The 22680-nt window shown below is 52.1% G+C and overlaps 1 protein-coding gene across 6 annotated transcripts in view; it reads left to right on the top strand.

The window, feature by feature from the left end:
* TTC7B (tetratricopeptide repeat domain 7B) overlaps positions 1-21237 on the top strand; it is a 297044-nt gene extending 275807 nt beyond the window's left edge. For 3 of the 6 annotated variants that reach the window (XM_054530409.2, XM_063715697.1, XM_009249395.4), the window contains one exon: positions 4769-5752. In XM_054530409.2, the coding sequence (XP_054386384.1) occupies positions 4769-4990 (222 nt within the window). In that variant the 3' untranslated portion in view covers positions 4991-5752. Of the gene's footprint in view, positions 1-4768; positions 5753-15430; positions 15707-21137 lie in introns of those variants that run through there. The other 3 variants (XR_010137010.1, XM_054530407.2, XM_063715700.1) reach the window with 3 other exon arrangements.
* Positions 21238-22680: the final 1443 nt, after the last annotated feature.

Here is a 22680-nt window from a genome sequence, read left to right as displayed (position 1 = left end):
AGCCGGGCCCCTAGAATTGGAAAGGACATGAGGGCTGCGGTGCAGAAGAGCACATGGAGCCCAGGGAAGGGAAAGGAAGGAAGGTCCCTGGTCAGCACTGTGGAGCTTGGGCGGTGTGTCACTCCTGACAGCCAGACACAGCCAGGTCCCTGCCCACCTCTGGCCAGTCCTCTAGCTGTGCTGGCTCCAGGCAGCGGCTCTGACTGCAGCTGGAGCTTGTTCTGGTTGATCCCGTCATGGGCTGATTTCTGAGCTGCTCCTGGCTCACTGGGGAGAGGCCTATTTTTCATTCCTGTGCCAAGCCTGAGCTGGCAGCCCCTGGCAAGTCTGCGATGTCTCCCTAAGCAGCTCCAGCTTTAGGAATTAATTCCACTGAACAGATTGCTCAGGAAGCTTCAAGGTCATCTGAAAATGGCAGTTCCTACGTTAGGACTACAAGTCCAGGTATATGGGCTGGAAATTTCCAAGCCAGCAAGAACCCTAGAATACCAGAGTACTGCAGAGGCTCTTAGTGGCCAACACGGAGGGTGCTGGCTCAGATTAGCCCCTCGGGGTTGGTTCTCTGCAGGACTTTTGAGGGCGGTTAGACATGCCCCTGTCCCATACCCTGCAGCCCCCACAGTTGGCCAGATGCAGTGGCCTGCCACTTTCTAAACAAAAATCCCAGCAGGAAGGGACTGGTGGGTTCTCCCCACTCCAGCAGGGTGCTGAGACCAGAGCCCTCTGCATCCCACTGGGCCAAGGCCCTGGTCCTCCTGGCCTCCACATCTCACCCATCCACTTTCTGGTGGACAGAATGGCCCAGTCCTTTGGCTGTGGCAGCCTTCCCAAGCCTCAAGATCACAGCTGTCCTGAGGCAAGGAGCCCTCCGTTCCATGAGCAGATATACAGGATGGCTCTAAGATGCAGGTCTGAGCCAGAGGGAAGCTGTGCCTTGGAGAGGAGCAATTTCCCAATCATAACATGGGAAGGAGCAATAAAATCAGCAGTTAGTGGTCAGAGAAATGAAAGGGAAGACACAGCGTGGCAGATGCCCCTTTCCTGTTGCTTGGATGTAACTGGGTTATTGCCTGAGTGTCCTGGGGCCTGCATTGAGAGAGCTCCACTGAGCTCTCCTCTGCTGGCCCAGGGCTTGCCTCTTAAAGCGACAGAGGTAGTGTGGACCAGGTGGGAAGTATGGGCTGCTTCAGGACCAAGCAGACCTGGGCAAGGCTGCAGCTCGATGTTGATTGGCCCTGGGACCTGGGGCGAGAACGTGGCCTTTCTGAACCGTGTCTTCTTGTATCTAAAGCAGTAGTAATAGGAGATGGGCTAGCTACAGTGCCTAGCTACAGGGCTAGCGTGGTGCCCAGTGGGGAAAAACCCTCCACTTGGAGGAAGAAAACAGCACGGGGCTGATGCTACAGTGGCAGAGCCTAGTGGGACCTGAATTACATTCTCCACCTGCAACCAAGTAAGCACAGTGGCTTACCGCTCATCACCTATTTGCCAGAAGCATGCAGCACGTGTCTCCCTGCCAGGAGAGCCACTCAGAAACCTGTTGTGTGTATTCAGTATCTTGATGCACCAAGAAAGCCATGACAGGAAGGCGTGTGACAAGCTTCTGCCATAATCTCTCCAGGCTGCTGCTCACGGCCGCTACCCAGAAACCTCCCTTCCCTCATGGTTACGTTGGAATGTTCTAGGGTGAGCACAGGTGATAACCTCCCCTCAAAGAAAGGGGGCAGGATCTCATCCGGCCTCATGTCCTACTGAGTGCAACCTGGGTGGGTGGCCTACCATTTGTTCTGCTGGCCTTTGAGGTTGGGAAGTGAGGATGTGGAGTTGTCAGATTCCCTCTTAAGGAGGTCCAAGGTGGTCCAGAGCACCATCCTGGGAGATGGATGTGATTATTTGCCACCCCCAGCTGGACTCCACACCCAGAAGCCCTTCAGACAGGCACCAGGAGTCAGGAGGTGTGGCTCTGCAGTGGCCAGCTACCCTCGGCTGTTTGGCCACCCCAGAACCTTCTCTGGCAGATGCCATCAAGGACCTGGTCATATGCAGGAACTCCAGCACGGACACATGTTTGGATATTCATAAGAAAAGAAACATCGGGTGTTTCTGTTGTGTTCTTGAGAAGGTAGGGCTGACCCGGAAGCCTGCTGTTCCCAGCCAGGGGAGGGCAGCCCTCTCTACCTGAGGCAGCGTGGCCTCCGCCTCCTCCTCACCCAGGAGAGCTCCCTAAACTGCCTCCTCCTCCCAGAGCTGGGGGTCTCCTTCCTCCACCTTCCACTCTGAGCCTCCACAGGGCCCACACACTACCCTCGGCCATGGGTCTCCTTGGCTGTCATCCCAACCACGTGCTCCTCCTGGGTGGACACCCCAGCTCTCCTGTTGGGGGCTTATGGAAGCCAGGTTGTCTCTCAGGCCCTTGGATGCTACTTCAAGGCAGGCACATTCCTGCCGTCACGCTGGCTGGTTCTGCTCCTGACAGCCACCCTGCTGCCCTCTTGCCTGCTGATGAAGCCAGGGCCTGTGAGCAGGCTGGGCTGCCTCGCGAGTGACATGCTCACACTGCCTGAAGCGAGGGCAAGGCTTTATTGGGAGATTTAAGGTGAGATTTGAAAGAGCAGAGGGCCATAACTCATTGCTCAGTGGGAAGACTAGACATTGTAAAGATGTCAGGCTTCTCCACACTCTCCAAGAGAGGTAACGCAAATGCAATTTGACTTCTAAAGGGAATGAAGAAACTGATTTTGAAATTCATCGAAAATAGTACAGGGTAAGATTGTCAGGAAACATACTAAAAGCAAGGAGCAGTGAGGGAAAGCTCTGACTCTACCTATTAAAACATGATTTTGGGAGTAACAGAAATGAAAACTGTGGTGCTGATGCAGAAGTTTGATATTGTGGCTTGTTGGAAAATAGTGGAAGGCCCCTGATTCATGTAATAATTCACTCTAGGATGGAGGCAGTGCTTTATAGAGTGAGGGGAGGGAGGATGAGCTAGTTTGTGTCTAGCAAAGTAGGAGGAATCCATCACTCTGCCAAGATAAAGTAGTCAACTACTTAAAAGAGGGAAAATTAAGATAAATGGAATTGAACATGTGTCAGCTCTTTGAAAGGATAACTTTCTAAGTTTTGAAGTGGCAAAAAAATCATCAAAGATCAACAAATTTAATTTTTCAACTTAAAACTTTTCAAAGAAAAGAATCTCAAAAGTCAAAGAATAGGCTGGGAAATTACGGTAGCAGATGAATAGCAATCTTATGAAAGGCTCCTAAACAAAAGCATGGGAAATATTTAACCTCAATGGTTATTAAAGAAATATAGATTTCAACAAGGAGGGACATTCTGCACGTACGACATTAGCAGAAATAGAGTCATGATCGAAGCGGGCAGGTGACCAACCACAGAAACTGCTGATGGCTGAAAAAGTGAGGCAACCTTTGGGGATAAAATTTGCAAAATGTTTGGGGAATGCTAAAGAGAGTCATATCCTCTTACCCAGAGACCCTACTTTGGGGAGATTTGCCCTAAGGGGAGGATGTCCAAATAGTTGTCAAGCCCATTCCACTGAGCCTCCCCCAGGGCCCCTAAAAGGAGCTCATGGGGGACACTGGACTCCCCTCCCCACCCCCCCGAGCTGTTCCTTTTTGTCTCTTTATACATAGACTGTGTGGGTGTTCTCTGTAAGATTTCATTTAACCAAAGGTTTTCAGGGATACAAAAAAGATCGGAAATCCACTGATCTAAAGAACAAAGAGGTGCTTTCTGGAAAGATGTTCATGTCTGTGCGATTCAGAACAGCAAAGAGATTGGATGTGACCTAAATGTTTCTGCCCCGAGGGAGAGGTTGAGAAAGTGAGAGTGTCCATTGGATGAGAGAGTACACGCATCGCTTATAGAGGTACGCAGCTTGGAAACGCGATGATGATGAAATAGGTGGGACCCATGGGTACACCCCAACCAAGAAAAACAAAGATGACTGCTGGGCACAGCCTCGGGCAAGCAGGGACAGTGAGGTCAGGGCCTTGGTCGGGGAAGGGGCTGTGAGCAATTTAAAAACTGTCATCATCATTCTGATAGTATAATTCCACCAATGATGTTTCTTTTTAGGTTAAAAAAAAAAAGATGACAGGCCAGGCCCGGTGGCTCACACCTGTAATCCCAGCACTTTGGGAGGCCAAGGTGGGCAGATCACGAGGTCAGGAGATCGAGACCATCCTGGCTAACATGGTGAAACCCTGTCTCTACTAAAAATACAAAAAATTAGCCGGGCTTGGTGGTGGGCACCTGTAGTCCCAGCTACTCAGGAGGCTGAGGCAGGAGAATGGCATAACCCAGGAGGCGGAGCTTGCAGTGAGCCGAGATCGCGCCACTGCACTCCAGCCTGGGCGACAGAGCGAGACTGCATCTCAAAAACAAAAAACAAACAAACAAAAAAGGATGATAGTCCCATCCCATGCTGACACCGTGCTGGGTCAGTGCAGACTGCGGACTTCGAATTAGTTCATTCATGGTTCTTAAGTTTTCAGATGAACCATATGAAGTTGCCATTTTTATATTCAAAACATGGCTGAATATTGGCAACTTCATATTAGTCAGCTTGGCGACTATTTTGACTGTTCCTCCTGAACGCAGGAAATACTGGAGAACTTACTATGGGCCCAGCCCAATGGCGATATATTCCTGGCTTCGAGGAACTGACTGGAAACTCAAGGATAAGTAGGATGCAGAGCTCCTGAAGCCTCCATGGCTGACTGTCTCTCTCTGACCTCTCCAGGCCCTGATCCTTCACCAGCTGGGCCGCTACAGTCTGGCGGAGAAGATCCTCCGAGACGCGGTACAGGTGAACTCGACAGCCCACGAGGTCTGGAACGGGCTGGGCGAGGTCCTCCAAGCTCAGGGCAACGACGCGGCAGCCACAGAGTGCTTCCTGACAGCCTTGGAGCTGGAGGCCAGCAGCCCCGCTGTGCCCTTCACCATCATCCCCCGCGTGCTCTGAGCAGGCGCCTGCCAGCCTCACCTGCCGCTCAGGCCTCAGAGGCCCTGCCGGGCACCAGGGCTTATCCCATCGCCCCAAGGGGATGAATCTGCCACACTGAGGCCAGGGACGAGTGTTCAGTGGGCCACAGTGAACCAACCAAACCAACCCCGAATCATCACTCTCGCCATGTGCGTTTCTCTTGTTTTTTTGCCAGCCCAATGATAGTTTCTGAACCTATTGACATTGTTCAAAATGGATCATGTGCCATATTTTGTTAGTTGACATCTGAGTTTTCAGTAATCAGCAAATGTAGAAGAATATATTCAAAGTTAAAATTCAGTGGCAGCACAGATTATTTTTATCAGAGCTGTAAAGAAAACAACTGTCCTCTTCTCCCCACCACCCCTCCTGCCCCACCTTGGCCCAGAAACCAAATGTGAACTTCCTGTTTCCCACCTCAGCACTAGTCCATGCCAGGACACCAGCTGACAATTTCTTGGTTTTACTGTCAATAATTGTACCATGTGATCAATTACCGTCCTCACTTAGAACAAAGCCTGAGTCCGAGAATATTTATATTTTACCAATATATGCCTGTTACAAGAGAAGGAAATATGAGTTATTTAAGTTTAACTTTTTTATGTGAATTCAGAGTTTATTTATCGAGGGAAATATGTACAAAGAAGCTTCAAATGGAATATTTACCGACATTCCTTATACATGACAGACACTTGGCTACATGGGAAGATGATGTTAATAATAAAATGATTTTTAAATGGACTCATAGCCTGTGTCATTCGTAAAAGCTCAAAGACCTGAGAAAGGCTTAGTTCCTGGGGTGGGGCGCTGTCTGTACCTGGGGGCCCACCCTGGACATGTCAGCCCTTGACACTAGAAAGCCCGGCCTCTCTTTCCCCATTATTTTATTTTTATTTTTTGGAGACAGGGTCTCACTCTGTTTCCCAGGCTGGAGTTTAGTGGTGCGATCACAGATCACTGCAGCCTCGACTTCCCAGGTTCAGGTGATCCTCCCACCTCAGCCTCCTGAGTTGCTGGGATCACAGGCGCACACTACCATGCCCGGCTAATTTTCTTTGTTTGTTTTTGTAGAGACGGGGTCTCACTATGTTACCCAGGCTGGTCCTGAACTCCTGGACTCAAGCAGTCCTCCCGTCTCAGCCTCCGAAAGTGCTGGTGTGAGCCACCATGCCCGGCCATCTCCTCACTTATAATTTGAAGATGATCCCTGGGTAGGGACGTGTTTCCTGAGTCCTCAGCACCCAGGCCTCCTTTTTGCAGCAACAGCCCTGGTTTTGGTTTGGGAATTCGCCTTAGCTCTCCCCCGATGGGGCTTTGGAATTGGAGCATGCAATTCAGGCCTGCCCAAGTAGCCTCCTGCACTCATGTGCCACAGAGGGTCAGGAGTGAGCATGTTACCTAAAGCGGTCCAGTCAGAGCGGGAGCCCCAGGGAAGGCTGTCGCTCTTTCCTGCTGCCTTTCAAGCGGAGAAGTGAGGCTGGAACTGCAGCAGCCCTCTTGCCGCCATGAGAAGAAGGTGTAGAGGTGTTCGAGCCAAAGTCCGAATCCCACAGAGTAGACAGCAAGACCCGGAACCGGAGAGAAACTGAGCAGGTATCTGCAGTCCCTCAGGGACAGCTGTAGGGTGGCCCCACCTTTCCAGGACCCAGGGAAATATGAAGGGCTGAGCTCTGATCTTAGGTGCCCTGAAGCCTAGAGGACTGCATTCTGACTGGGCATAACCTCCCTGGCTCACTGAGGCAGGCGGGCTAGGGGGCAGCCAAGGAGCGGGGGACAGTAGGTGGGAGCCCCAGCCTCAGCACTGACCCTGCCAGGCAGCACTTGTGGCTTTGAGTGGTCGTAAGTCATGGAATTTGCAATGTAGGACCCGGGGCAGGTCCTCAGTGTGGCAGCAGCTTGCCCTGATTGGAGGCACAGGGCTGGGCTCTGCCATCCCATGTGGGAGCGTGGGGCAAGGCCCACTGGATCAGGAGCAGGAAGGGAGGAGGCTGGGCCACCAAGGCGGATGGTGCAGGCACTGTACCAGACCTCCGCCAGGCCCTCACCTCAGAGACTCCTGTGCATATCAGCCCCGCAGGGCGCGGGGGCTGGCTCCTGTGTGTCTGCCCAGCATCTCTCCATTGTCTTCATCTCCGTCAGGTAACCACCCCCACTCTCCACCCATATGGCTCAAGGATGGACACATGGGCCCAGCCTTAACAACCAGAGCCCTCCAGCTCCCCAATGTCAGTGACTGGTTTGGGTTTGGGCCAATGAGAAGCACCCCTGGGACTTTTGTTATGAAAATATTAGAAAAAAAGCCTCTTTCTGCTGGGTTTGATGTCCTAATAGGATGCCAGTGGGGGGCTGTGGGTGCCATTTGACATTGTATGGGGTGGCCTGACTGAGAATGATGCCAACGCAGAGAACGAGAATGAGGAGGTGGAAAGAGAGCCAGGCCCCGGGTCACGGCTGCAGCACTGCGGCCCGAGATTTTTCCGTCATAGGAGTCCATACGGTTTCCCATCTTGCTTAGCAAGCACAGGGGTTTCTGTCACTTCTACCTAAAAGGTGCCTAAGAAATGCAGGAAAGTCCTGCTGTCCTTGGCACTCCCCACTTGGGCACTCTTCCAGACTCCTCAGTCCCCACCTTAATCCCACTCACCCACCTCATATTCTGTTTTCCAGTAAATCTTGTCTTTTCTACCCAAATTGCATCTCATATCTCCCATTCGCCTTCATCCCCAGCACCTTGGCCCCAGCCCCACACAGTCCAATGTCTGCACAGTCCTCTTAGAAGGGAGGATTGAGTCGGTTCTCTCTATAAACCCCTGATGGCTTCTCAAGCCCTTGCCTGGAACCAGACTCTGTGTCCCAGCCCCCTGTGTGCCTGGCTGCCTCTCCTTCCCCAAGCCCTCTCGTGGCTCTGGCCTTCCTAGTCTTCTGACCTGCTGAGCCTTTCCCAACTAAGGACATTCATCCATCCATCCATCCGTCCATCCATGCATCCATCCATCCATCTATTAACAGATGAGGACGCAGACGCTAGACACTAAGAGGGCAGGACACCTGCCTGGGGTCATTGTGAAATTACCTGGTAGGACTAAGATTGAGACAGGCCTGAGGGATAAACCTTTCAAAAGTGCCCAGGTCTGCCCAGTGGAGGCATTTTTTGGACAGTGAGATGCGGGAGATGCCGCGTTTGATTCCAGGACTAGTGCTGACCCTAACTTAGGCAAGGCGTTCCTGTTCCCTGGTCTTAGTCTCCCCATCTGTAAAATTTCATTCATTCATTCACTCATTCATTCATCCAACAAATATCTATGGAATGCTCACAACATGCCAGATGCTTATTCCAGGCACTGAGGGCACAGCAATGCATGGCACAGATGCCACATCCACTTAGGACCTACCTTCTGGTAGAAGGAAACAGATAGATGAGGAATATGGCAGGTGGGGTGACGCATGGAGAAAGATGAAGCCAGGGAAGGGGTGTAGGGAGTGGCAGGGCTGCCCTTTAGAAGGTGACTAAGGAAGCCTCGCTAAGAAGGTGACATCTGGCTGAAGAAAGGCAGGTAACCTGGGAGGAGGACATCTCAGGAAGTAGAACAGCAGGTGCAAAGGCCCATAGGAGAGGGGGATGGTCAGGTGGTGAAGGACGAGAAGAGGTCAGAAGTTTAACAGGGGCCACACAGGTGGGGCCTCGTGGACCATGCTAACAGTGTATATTAATTGCCTGTGGTTGCAGCAAATTACCATAAACTGGCTGGGCATGGTGTCTCCTGCCTGTAATCCCAGCACTTTGGGAGGCTGAGGCAGGAGAATCAGCTGAGGCCAGGAGTTCAAGACCAGCCTGGGCAACATGGTGAGACCCCTATCTCTACAAAAAAAAAAAAAAATAGCCAGGTTTGGTGGCGTGCACCTGTAGTCCCAGCTGCTTGGGAGGCTGAGATGGGCTGATTGCTTGAGCCCAGGAGGTTGAGGCCGCAGTGAGTGATCACGCCACTGCAGTCCAGCCTGCATGACAGAGCAAGACCCTGTCTCTACAAATAAAATAAATTTAAAAATTTAAATGACCGCAAATTTAGTGTCTTAACACAGATTTATTCTCTTTGTTTCGGAGGTCAGAAGTCTCAAATCAAGGTTTCAGTGGGGCTGTGCTCCTTCCCCAGGCTCTGGAGGAGGACGGGTGTCCCTGTCTTCTCCAGCGGCTAGAGGCTTCCTGCGGCCTTGGCTCGTGGCTGCCTCATGTCGCCTTTCTTTCCTCTGCTCTGTCACTGCGTCACCCTTCTGCCTTTGACCTTCTGCCTCCCTCTAAGGACTCTGCTGGTTGCACTTGCCCCCCTGGATAGTCCAGGGCCATTGCCCCACCTCGAGAGCCTTCGTTCAATCACATCTGCATGGCCCCATCTGTCATGGAAGGCAACATAGTCACAGGTTCCAAGGCTCAGGATGTGGACGTCTTTGAGGGGCGGGGGGAGCACGTTATTCTGCAGGCAGCAGCGTGGGAGCTGGGAGGCTGTCAGGCTCCTGCTGTCACACAGCGACCATGGTGCTTAGACCAAGGGGCGTGGAGGAAGTGGCGAGAGGCACTAGACTGTGAAGATTCTGAAGACAGAGCCAAGAGGGTTGCTCACACATGGAGCTGGGTGTGAGGGAGGGGAGACGCCAGGGATGAGGGTGAGGGTCTTGTCCTGAGCTACGGGAAGGATGGCGCTGACGGCCAGGAGACAGGAAGAATAGGTTGGGGAGGAGAGGGGAAGACGGGAGTCTGCTTTCAGGCAGGTTGAATACAAAATGCCTGTGGAGCCTCTGAGTGGGAGGCCAGCTGGCTGGGCAGAAGCCCAGGCGAGAGCCCGAGATGAGGCGAGAATGTGGGAGGTGTCAGGGATGCGGGGCTGGGAGCCATGGGCCTGACGGGGCCACCTCGGGACAAGCATAGACAAAGAGGAAGAGGTCAGGGCTGAGCTCCGGGGCTGGTGGGGTTTCCAGGCTGGGAAATGAAGAGATCAGAAAAGAAGGCGCAGGAGCAGCTGCGAGGGAGGCGGAGAGCAGGCAGGGTGAGCTTCCTGGAGGAGGCGGGTGGGCGATCTCAATGCCTGGAGACCCCAGCAGGGTGGCCTGAGAGCTGACCGTGGGCCTGGCCGTGTGCAGGTTGGCAGTGACCTTGACCAGAGCCATGCTGGAGATGCAGTCTTGCTCCCCCAGATTCATAGGGTGGAGCCCCCGCCCCAGTGTGACCGTATTTGGAGAAAGGCCCCTTAAGGAAGTAATTCGGGTGAAGTGAGGTCATTGGGAGGGGCCCTGGCCCAGTAGGATTGGCGTCCTCACCAGAAGAGACTCTAAAGTGCAAGTGAGCTCACGCTCAGCCACGCCAGGACACATGGAGAAGGCGGCCACCCGCAAGCCAGGAGGCAGCCCCGTAGGAACCCGGATGGGCTGGAACCTTTGCTTTGTTCTTTGAGCCTCCAGGACTGTGAGAAATTAACTTCATTGTTGAAGCCACCTGTCTGTGGCGGTTTTCTTACGGCAGCCCAAGCTGACTAAGGTGGGGTCAAGCCAGGTTGGAGTGGGCTCAAGGGGGAGGAAAAGGTGAAGTCTCTTTCAAGAGCATAGCTGCAGAGGGGAGCTGAGAGCACAGGGTAGGAGGCCGGTGGGGAAGGGGCCGCGTTGAGTGTTGAGGGCGGGCCTCGCTGAGCACCTTGTGTTTGCAGCGGGGCAGGTGTGAGGAAGGAGAGAGGAAAGCTGAGGGGGGCTGCCTTGGCTGGGGGCCTGGTGGTTCCCCAGAGCAGCAGCAGCAGGGAGGCAGAGGCCTGGGTAGCCCCAAGCCAGGGAGCCCTGGGGAAGGGGCACCCACTCCTCAGTGAGCAGGGAGCCAACTTCGGGCAGGGTGGGGTGGCGAATGGACCAGGAAAGGAAGGAGGAGGCAGAGAAGGGAGGAGGCCCTTCTGTGAAGGAGCCACCCCACTCAGCCAAGAGGATCTCAGGACAGAGCCAGGCTGGGGGCCTGGGCAGGTATGGCCAGGGCAGGCCACTTCCCATCCCCAGCCCCATTTGGGATCCATGCACAGATGGGCATGTCTGTGATCACATGGAGCAACCCCAGACTCCACCAGATGGTCCCACACATCTCCCCGGCAGCCACACGGTCATCATTGCGGGCCCGGACTGTCTGCCTGCAGGAAGTCCCCCCTTTGCAGGCACCCTCCCCATCCTCCGTGGAGTTCTCCACCTCTGCCCTGTCCATGCTGGGCCTGTCACCAGCCTGTCACCTGCTGCCCCAGCCCCAGACCAGGTCGCTGCAGCACAGCCGGCTCCAGGCTGGAATGGGTGACCTGGCCCCACTGAAGGAATTTCAGGGCAGGGTCAGCCACTCTGGCCACTGTCTCCCTCCAATGCCCCCGTACCCTCCCAGCGCTCGGCCCCTGCCACTCAGCCCCCTCTCTCCATATCTCCACCTTCTCATTCCTGCTCCTCCCCCACCACCTCTCAAGGCCGACAGGGTGGGCATTGCCCAGTGAGGGGACACCACTCATATTGAAGTTCTGTAAACAGCGTCTTGGGCACTGTGCCAGGTGGCTGCTCCCATCCCTCCCCTAGCCTCTGCCTGCCCCGTCCATCCTGCCTACTCCAGAAGCAGCCACACACTTTACCATAAACCTTTGAGGCCTGGCCGGAGTCCTCCGGGGGAGGCGAGCAGTAGCAGCCGCACTGGGCCTGAGGACCCCACACAGGAAAATGGGCCGAGCCCCAGGGCTGAGCCTTAGGGCTGCAGCCGTTCCCACCACTAACCTTCCTCCCACACTTGTGGTCACGCATTTCCTGCTGTCCCTGCCCACGCTGCAGCCGGATAGGAACAGAAAAAGGACATCCTGCACCATTTCGGACAGGCATGTGCTCCTCCTGAAGGTCTTTTGGGGGCCAGGCTGAGGCCCTCCCTCAAGGTCACGCTGTGGGGGACCCACTCCAGCTCTGCACCTGTTGGGGGTGATCCTCACTGTGCACTGTCCCTCCCTGGACTCAGAATCAGATGGGGACAGTCACCCCTGCCCAGCCTGCCTTCTGGGCTGAGATGTGAGTCTGCAGGCAACTGTCAGAGGTGGTGTGTGCCAGGCAGGGGACACGAGGGCCACCGCCCCTCAGGATCACCACACAGGGCCTCAGGGCCAGGCCAGTAGGCAGGACTCCTGGACACTCAGGCCCTGAGTGGGGCTGACTATGGAGAGGTGGCAGGAAGGTGGTGGGGGACCTTCTGCCGGTCTGCCTGGAGCCAGCAGCTCCTGCTGACCATCCGGGCCACCCATGGCCCCCACCACCCTCCTCGTCTCCCTCATCTTCTGCTGTTTGACCCTTGACCCCCTGAGGACAATAGGGTTTCCTGGTGACCACTGGGCTGTGGGTCACACAGATCTGGCTGGAATCCCAATTCTGCCTGGCCGTGTCACCTCTGATGGGGAAGCACTCTGTCTCCTCGTCTCTACGGTGGGGGAGTAACTTCCCTTACGGGCTTTTGGGGCTATTAACAGAGGTCAACCTGGACAAGGCATGGAGCCCCCAGGGTGCACCGTAAAGGCTTTCCTTCTTTCTTCCACCCTCAGGTGAGGGGTGAGTGGCTGCTGGGACGTGCTGAGGGGTCCCTGAAGCAGGGCAGGAAGGGCAGAGCTAGCTGCAGCTGAGGCAGAGTCCGAGTCCCGCTCTGCATGGAGGAGGAGGTGAGGGGCCTCTGTGACCGCCACCACTCTTGTCTTTGCCTCCTTGACCCCACAGGGTCATCCTCGGGCCCTGGGTCCAGCCAAGGCCTGAGGAGGGTCATGCATCCCTGTCCCACTTGGTCACAGCACAGGAGGCTCCCATCCGCCGCTGCCTGAGGCGGTGCCTGTGGCCCAAGGGCTCGGGCCGTGGGCCTGCTGGGCTGGAGTCTGCATCGGGACCTGGCCACCCACTCTCCTAGGAGCCTTAGGTGAGTCACTAGTCCTCTCTGAGCCTCAGTTTCCTCATCTGTGAAATGGGGAGAACAAGGTGGTTGTAAAGATTCAGAGTGTGTAAAACACAAGCACATGGCCGAGCAGAGCCCGGCCCTACACCTGCATGGCTCCTCCCCCGGGCATGGCAGGAGGTCAGGGTTTCCAGCCTGAGCTTAGCCTGCCATTCAGCAGTACCCAGGAAAGCACAGCTACCAGGAAGGTGACCTCCCCAAGCCCACGGAGGCTTCCTGGGCACCCAGCCCAGCCTAAACCTCCACCCACCCAGGTGGCAGTGAGGCCTTCCTGCCTGTGTTCAGCCACAGTGTATCAAGGACCCCTGGCCAGACACAGGTACCTGGCCTGGGGAGCTGGTGGTCTTATTGGGGACTGGGAAGACAGACTCCAAACAGAGGGGTAAACAAATAAGATAATTACCAGCTTGGCAGAGATGATTAAAGCAAATTTTAAGTGACGGGGAGGGTCACTTTAGATCAGATGGTCGGGGACACCTCTGTAAGACAGTGACATTGAGTGACAAGAAGGTGCCCACCCTGGAGGACTCTGGGCTTCTCCACCTTTAAGAAGGATCGTGAGCAGAAGCCCAAAAGCGTCAGGTTCTGCCACTTTGTACTAGATGACTAGGCCCAGCCAGTTTACAAAAGGGCTGGCCCATCCTCACATTGGCCCATCCTCACATTGGCAGCAAGGACCAGACCATGTGACGAGGGAAGATCATCCTGTAATCTGCAAATAGGGGATCAACTTTAAATTATCTCCAGAGTTTCTTTCTTTAATATGTTGTCCAAAGGTAACTATGTTAATTTTTTCAAATATTTTTATGTAGTTTTATATAGTTTTACAAATAGTTTTATGTAGTTTTGGTTTTTGTTTGTTTTTGTTCTACTTGAGACGGGGTCTTGCTCTGTCACCGAGGCTGGAGTACAGTGGCACGATCTCAGTTCACTGCAGCCTCCACCTCTCAGGTTCAAGTGATCCTCCCAGCTCAGCCTCCTGAGTAGCTGGGACTACCGATGCCAAGCCCCACTAATTTTTTGTAGAGACAGAGTTTCGCCATGTTGCCCAGACTGATCTCCAACTCCTGGGCTCAAGTGATCTGGTCCCCTCAGCCTCTTAATGGTCTGGGATAACAGGTGTGAGTCACTGCGCCTGGCCTATGCAGCAGTTTCAAAAACTACAAAATTAAATAAGAAAGGGGCAGAGCTCAGACACAATGAGACTTTTCAGTCCAGTGTTTTCAGATTCTCTGGCTTTCAACTTTATACTTTCACTTCAAAAATTTCAACTTCAAATTTCACTTCATTGCTTTCAAAATCTTGAGCCAGCTTGTCCTTTGGATCTGGACTGTGCCTGTCTACACTGGCAGATGGACAGAGCTCTTGTGTAGAAATGAAGCCAGTTCACCCACGGCTTTTTTTTTTTTTTGAGAAGGAGTTTCACTCTTGTTGTCCAGGCTGGAGTGCAATGGCACAATCTCGACTCACTGCAACCTCCGTCTCCGGGGTTCAAGCTATTCTCCTGACTCAGCCTCCCGAGTGGCTGGGATTACAGGCATGCGCCATCACATCCAGCTGATTTTTTTTTTTTTTTTTTTTTTTTTGTATTTTTGATTTTTTGTGTTTAGTAGAGACAGAGTTTCACCATGTTGGTCAGGCTGGTCTCGAACTCCTGCTTCAGGTGATCTGCCCGCCTCAGCCTCCCAAAGTGCTGGGATTACAGGCGTGAGCCACTGTGCCCGGCTGTTTTTTTGTTTGTTTGTTTGTTTTTTTAAGCAAGCAGCTTTTTCTTTTCTTTTGTGATCATAAAACCTACACCCACTGTATCGGCTGCCTGTTGCTGCTATAACAAATTGCCACAAATATAGTGGCTTAAACCAGCATACAATTTTTTCTTTCTTTTTTAAGTTATAACAATATATTTTAATCTCATAACAACTTCAACTGAATACAAAACTCTTTACATTTTCAGCTATTAATATTAAAATTATATCATTTTATATCCTGTATCTATTAACAGAGATTTATGCAGATTTACATTTTGTTCTTCAAATTCTATAGAATTTTAATTTTTTATTTTCATAGGTTATTGGGGAACACAGTGGTTACATGAGTAAGTTCTTTAGTGGTGATTTGTGAGATTTTGGTGCACCCATCGCCCGAGCAGTATACACTGCACCCAATAAAACAACACACATTTCCTGTCTTACATGTAGTTCTGGGGGTCAGAAGTCTAAAACGGGCCTTGTGGGGCAAAAGGCAAGGTGACGGCAGGGCTGTTCCTTCTGGAAGTACTAGGAAAGACATCAAACTTTGCCCTTTCCAGTTTCTCAAGGGTGTGCTTGGTTCATGGCCATGTTCACAGCCAGCAGTGGCATCACTCTGACCTCTGCTGCAGAGCAATCTCTGTGACTCCTCCTTCTCTGCCTCTGACCCTTCTGTCTCCCTCTTTCCCTTGTAAGAGCCTCCTGATTACATTGGTCTTACCTGGATAATCCAAGACACTCTTCCCATCTGAAGATCCTTCATCAAACGGTGTCTGCACAGCCCCTTTTGCCAGGTAAGTGATCATCTTCACAGGTTCCAGAGAGTAGGATGCAGACATCTTTGGGGAACCATCATTTCACTTACCATAGTCACCATGGGGACAATTTCAGACATACGAAGACTAAGATCATTAAATTCCACTGTTTAGTGCTCACGTTCTCAGCATTTTGGCCTGTTGCCTTGCAGCATTTTCCCATGAGTATAGATTTTTTTTTTTTTTTTTTTTTGAGACTGAGTCTCGCTCTGTTGCCCAGGCTGGAGTGCAGTGGTGCGATCTCGGCTCACTGTAACCTCCGCCTCCTGGGTTCAAGTGATTCTCCTGCCCCAGCCTCCCGAGTAGCTAGGATTGCAGGCACGTGCCGCCATGCCCGGTTAATTTTTTGCATTTTTAGTAGAGATGGGGTTTCACCGTGTTGGCCAGGATGGTCTTGATCTGCTGATCTCGTGATCCGCCCACCTCGGCCTCCCAAAGTGCTGGGATTACAGGCATGAGCCACAGCGCCCAGCCAAGTATAGGTATTTAATGAAGTGAAATAATACTATCTATAACACCGTATGGATCTTTTCACTTAATATTCTCTTGTCATTAAAACTCTTTCTAGGTAACTTAGAGACAGCATAACCTCCCCTCACATGGATGCACTGCAGACTGTTTAACCCTTTCTTTATTGTCAATGATTTAAGTGGTTTCACATTGTCATGCCACATACAATGGAATGGGTAATGCCAGCTCACAATTACTGAGCATTTATTATGCACCAATCATTCGACATGTATTAACTCATCTAATCCTCATGACAGTGCTATGATATGGATACGGTTATTACTAATACAGGACCAGGTGAGAAGTGAAGCCCTCTTCAGAAGATGAACAAACTTGCCCAAGTTTGGGTAATACTACAGCAGGCCTTGAACCCAGGTTGCCTGATTCCAGAATCCATACTCTTAGCCACTCACATGCTCATGTTTTCCCCTAGCATCTCTGATTATCTATCTTAGGAAAGAATTAGGATAGGCAGAATGGCAGTTCATCGGGCTATATTTATTGAGGGCTTAGTTTGTGCATTTTCCATGGGCTCACTCAGTTAATCCTCATGACTCCAAGAAGTGATCTGTTAACTGGCCGAAGCCACACTGGTTGGCTCCAGTAGCTAGACTCTGCCTGGAACCTCTGTGTGGTAGCCAGTCATTAGCGGTAGTGAGGGCAATGGCCTCTCCCTGACAAGCTCACCTTGCCAGACGGTGCCCCCATGAATGCAAAGTGCAGTCAGATCCCGCCATCAGAAGCAGGTAACAAAGCACAGTCAGGTCACACCGTCAGAAACAGGTAACAAAGCACAGTCAGGTCACACCGTCAGAAACAGGTAACAAAGCACAGTCAGGTCACACCGTCGGAAACAGGTAACAAAGCGCAGTCAGGTCACACCGTCGGAAACAGGTAACAAAGCGCAGTCAGGTCACACCATCGGAAACAGGTAACAAAGCGCAGTCAGGTCACACCATCGGAAACAGGTAACAAAGCGCGGTCAGGTCACACCATCGGAAACAACCATCAGAAACAGGTAACAAAGCGCGGTCAGGTCACACCATCAGAAACAGGTAACAAAGCGCAGTCAGGTCGCACCATCAGAAACAACCATCAGAAACAGGTAACAAAGCGCGGTCAGGTCACACCATCGGAAACAACCATCAGAAACAGGTAACAAAGCGCGGTCAGGTCACACCATCGGAAACAGGTAACAAAGTGCAGTCAGGTCACACCATCAGAAACAACCATCAGAAACAGGTAACAAAGCACGGTCAGGTCACACCATCAGAAACAGGTAACAAAGCGCGGTCAGGTCACACCATCGGAAACAGGTAACAAAGCGCGGTCAGGTCACACCGTCGGAAACAGGTAACAAAGCGCGGTCAGGTCACACCGTCGGAAACAGGTAACAAAGCGCGGTCAGGTCACACCGTCGGAAACAGGTAACAAAGCGCGGTCAGGTCACACCGTCGGAAACAGGTAACAAAGCGCGGTCAGGTCACACCGTCGGAAACAGGTAACAAAGCGCGGTCAGGTCACACCGTCGGAAACAGGTAACAAAGCGCGGTCAGGTCACACCGTCGGAAACAGGTAACAAAGCGCGGTCAGGTCACACCGTCGGAAACAGGTAACAAAGCGCGGTCAGGTCACACCATCCGAAACAACCATCAGAAACAGGTAACAAAGCGTGGTCAGGTCACACCATCAGAAACAGGTAACAAAGCGCAGTCAGGTCGCACCATCAGAAACAACCATCAGAAACAGGTAACAAAGCGCGGTCAGGTCACACCATCAGAAACAGGTAACAAAGTGTGGTCAGGTCACACCATCGGAAACAGGTAACAAAGCACAGTCAGGTCACACCATCGGAAACAGGTAACAAAGTGCAGTCAGGTCACACCATCAGAAACAACCATCAGAAACAGGTAACAAAGCGCGGTCAGGTCACACCATCAGAAACAGGTAACAAAGCACGGTCAGGTCACACCATCGGAAACAGGTAACAAAGCACGGTCAGGCCACACCATCGGAAACAGGTAACAAAGCGCGGTCAGGCCGCACCATCGGAAACAGGTAACAAAGCGCGGTCAGGCCGCACCATCGGAAACAGGTAACAAAGCGCGGTCAGGCCGCACCATCGGAAACAGGTAACAAAGCGCGGTCAGGCCGCACCATCGGAAACAGGTAACAAAGCGCGGTCAGGTCGCACCATCGGAAACAGGTAACAAAGCGTGGTCAGGTCACACCATCAGAAACAACCATCAGAAACAGGTAACAAAGCACAGTCAGGTCACACCATCAGAAACAGGTAACAAAGCGCAGTCAGGTCATGCCATCAGAAACAGGTAACAAAGCGCAGTCAGGTCACACCATTGGAAACGAGTAACAAAGCACAGTCGGGTCACACCATCGGAAACAGGTAACAAAGCACAGTCAGGTCACACCATCAGAAACAACCACCAAAACAGGTAACAAAGTGCAGCCAGGTCACGCCATCAGAAACGGGTAGCAAAGTGCACCTGGGTTACGCCATGGGAAACAGGTAACAAAGTGGGAGGTCGAGGCTGCAGTGATTGTGCCACTGCACCCCAGCCTGGGAGAAACAGCAAGACCCTGCCTCAAAAGAATGACAAAAATAAAATAAGTTGCTCTACCACTTTGCATGGTCACCTGCAGAGTGTGAAAGTGTCCACTCACAATGTGGCCCTGGTTCTTAACTGACCATTTGGAGGGTTGTCTGTAGCCACTGAAACCCAGACTCCAGCTTCCTCCAGGCTCTCTGTCCAGCTGGACAGAAGGAGGAGCTGGTGCTGCTGTTTAGCTAGCCAGGGGATTGGAGGCTCACAGCAGGGGAGTGTGAGGCTGTCACCCATTCCTGCTTCCATGGTTTGTATGGGTAACCGGGAGGCAGCAGGTGACCCCGTGGCTATGTCATCCACAGAGAGAAACCTTATCACATACGGAAGCTCTTATTCATACAACATATGCCGACCTTGTCAACCAATAAATGCCTATGGAGCATTTACTCTGGATCAAGACATCCTTCCAAGTGATCCACCCGCCTCAGCCTCCCAAAGTGCTGGGATTACAGGCATGAGCCACCACACCTGGCTGGCCATTTTCCTTTAGCTTGTGATGTGATCATAAAGTGAGTCACATTGCAAGGCATGGTGGCTCACGCCTGAAATTCCAGCACTTTGGGAGGCTGAGGCGGGTGGATCACGAGGTCAGGAGATCAAGATGATCCTGGCTAACACGGTGAAACCCCATCTCCACCAAAACTACAAAAAATTAGCTGGGCGTGGTGGCGGACACCTGTAGTCCCAGCTACTCGGGAGGCTGAGGCAGGAGAATGGCATGAACCCAGGAGGCAGAGCTTGCAGTGAGCTGAGATGGTGCCATTGCACTCCCGCCTGGGTGACAGAGTGAGACTCTATCTCAAAAAAAAAAAAAAAAGTGAGTCACATCTCTCTATGGATCTCAGTTTCTTTATCTGTAAAAATGGTAAAGAAGGTTTTGACTAAGTGATCCCTGAGCCTTTGTAACTGCGAATTTGCTAAGTTTGGAGATTATTAGGACCTCTACCAGAGGGACAGTAACAGGGGTGGGGTTAAGTGAAACATCAGTGTGAAGTGCCTGGCGTAGAAGATTCTCAGAGTCAAGTGAAGCTTGGGGAGCTTCATCACTGGAGTGTGGGCTGGACTTGGTGACTTGCATTCAGAGAGAAGGATGTGGAAATAGGAAAAATAGTAACATTACCACAGAGAAACCTGGCAGGACATCACCTTCACCAGTCAATGAAGGTCAGCATTCCCAGTGATGAGTCATGTGAATACGAGGTACCCCCAGATATGATGAGGTGAGCAGGGCACCTCATCTCTGTGGTCTTCTTCCCCCAAACCCATAACTCCAGTGTAATCATGAGAAAACATCAGACAAACCCAAACCGATGAACTTTCTACAAAATACCTGACCAATATCCCTCAAAACTACCAAGAGCATGAAAAAAGAAAAGTCTAAGAAACTGACGAAAACCAGAGAAGCCCATGAAGACGTAATTAAATATTAGGTGGTATGGGGTCCTGGATGAAAGGCACTGTATTAGTACGTCCTCATGCAGCTAATAAAGACATACCCAAGACTAGGTAATTTATAAAGAAAACGAGTTTAATTGACTCACAGTTCAGCATGGCTGGAGAGGCCTTGGGAAACTTACAATCATGGAGGAAGGGGAGGGAAACATGTCCTTCTTCACATGGCAGCAGGAAGGAGAAGTGCCGAGCAAAAGGAGGGGGGGAAAACCCTTATAAAACCATCAGATATCATGAGAACTCACTATCATGAGAACAGCATGAGGGTAACCACCCCCATGATTCAATTACCTCCCACCGGGTCCCTCCCATGACATGTGGGGATTATGGGAACTACAATTAAAGATGAGATTTGGGTGGGGACACAGCCAAACCATATCAGGCACATTTGTATTATAAGCTGCTGACATCTAAGTAAAGTCTGGAGTTTGGTTACTAGTAATTTACCGATGTCAGTTCCTTTGTTGGCACAAATGTGCCAGGTAACATAAAGGTTATATTAGAGGAAACTGAGTGAAGGGTAAATGGGAATTCTCTGTGTTATCTTTGAAACTTTTCAGTGAATCTAAAATTATCCCAAACTTAATAGTTTATTTTTTTAAAAATAAGATCTAGGCCAACAAGCACATGAAGAAATGTTCAATATCATTACTCACTAGGGAAATGCAAGTCAAAACTCCAAGAGATACCACCTCACACCCACTAGGATATCTATAATCAAAAAGACAGACAATAACAAATGTTTGTGAGGACGTGGGGAAATTGGAACCCTCGTATGTTGCTGGTGGGAATGTAAAATGGTACAGCCGCTTTGGAAAACGGTTTGCCAGTTTCTTAAAAAGTTAGACATAGAATTATCCAGGAATTCCTCTCTTAGTATGTACCCCAGAGAAAAGGAAATATATGTACGAATATAAAATACAAAGACTTCTCCGCAAATGTTTATAGCAGCTTTATTTGTAATAGCCAAAAACTGATCACAATCCAAACATCCACCAACAGATCAAAGGCGAAGCGAATTGTGACCTGTCCATACGAGGGGCTTGGTGCCGGCAGCAACATGGGTGAATCTCCAGATAGTGGTGACGAGTTGAAGGAGCCAGTCAAAAAAGGATGTGCTATGTGATTCCATTTATAGAAAACTCTAGAAAATGTTCTAGACTAATCTAGAATGACAGAAAGCAGACCTGTGATTGCCTGGGGCAAGGAGACTTGGGGGTGGAGGGGGGCCAGAGGGAGGGGTTTCAAAGATGATAAGGACATTTGGAGGGTGATGGATATGATCCCTATCTTAATTGTGGCGATGGCTTCATGGATAGATACAAATGTCAAAACATATTGAACTGTATACTTTTTTTTTTAAGTATTTATTGATCATTCTTGGATGTTTCTCGGAGAGGGGGATGTGACAGGGTCACAGGATAATAGTGGAGAGAAGGTCAGCAGATAAACACATGAACAAAGGTCTCTGGTTTTCCTAGGCAGAGGTCCCTGCGGCCTTCCGCAGTGTTTGTATCCCTGGGTACTTGAGATTAGGGAGTGGTGATGACTCTTAACGAGCATGCTGCCTTCAAGCATCTGTTTAACAAAGCACATCTTGCACCGCCCTTAATCCATTTAACCCTGAGTTGACACAGCACATGTTTCAGAGAGCAGGGGGCTGGGGGCAAGGCCATAGATCAACAGCATTCCAAGGCAGAAGAATTTCTCCTCCCAAACGGGGCGGCCGGGCAGAGATGCTCCTCGCCTCCCAGATGGGGCGGCTGGGCAGAGGCGCTCCTCACTTCCTCCCAGACAGGGTGGCAGCCAGGCAGAGGCGCTCCTCACCTCCCAGACGCGGCTGCTGGGCAGAGGCACTCCTCACTTCCCAGACGGGGCGGCCAGGTAGAGGTGCTCCTCACTTCCCAGACGGGGCGGCCGGGCAGAGGCGCTCCTCGCTTCCGAGACGGGGCGGCCAGGTAGAGGCGCTCCTCACTTCCCAGAAGGGGCGGCCCGGCAGAGGCGCTCCTCACTTCCTCCCAGACGGGGTGGCAGCCGGGCAGAGGCGCTCCTCACTTCCCAGACGGGGTGGCCGGGTAGAGGTGCTCCTCACTTCCCAGATGGGGCGGCGGGGCAGAGGCGCTCCTCACTTCCCAGACAGGGTGGCCGGGCAGAGGCGCTCCTCACTTCCCAGATGGGGCGGCCAGGTAGAGGCGCTCCTCACCTCCCAGACGGGGCGGCCGGGCAGAGGCGCTCCTCACTTCCTCCCAGACGGGGTGGCGACCGGGCAGAGGCACTCCTCACCTCCCAGATGGGGTGGCGGCTGGGCAGAGGCGCTCCTCACTTCCCAGACGGGGCGGCCGGGTAAAGGTGCTCCTCATTTCCCAGATGGGGCAGCTGGGCAGAGGCGCTCTTCACTTCCTCCCAGACGGGATGGCGGCCGGGCAGAGGCGCTCCTCACTTCCCAGACAGGGCAGCCGGGCAGAGGGGCTCCTCACATCCCAGACGATGGATGGCCAGGCAGAGACGCTCCTCACTTCCTAGACGGGGTGGCGGCAGGGCAGAG

Source organism: Pongo abelii, chromosome 15, assembly GCF_028885655.2.
Source record: "Pongo abelii isolate AG06213 chromosome 15, NHGRI_mPonAbe1-v2.0_pri, whole genome shotgun sequence".
In the NCBI taxonomy this organism is placed as follows: Eukaryota; Metazoa; Chordata; class Mammalia; order Primates; family Hominidae; genus Pongo; species Pongo abelii.
The sequence above is the reverse complement of the archived record's forward strand: the minus strand, read 5'-3'. Positions and strand labels throughout refer to the sequence as shown.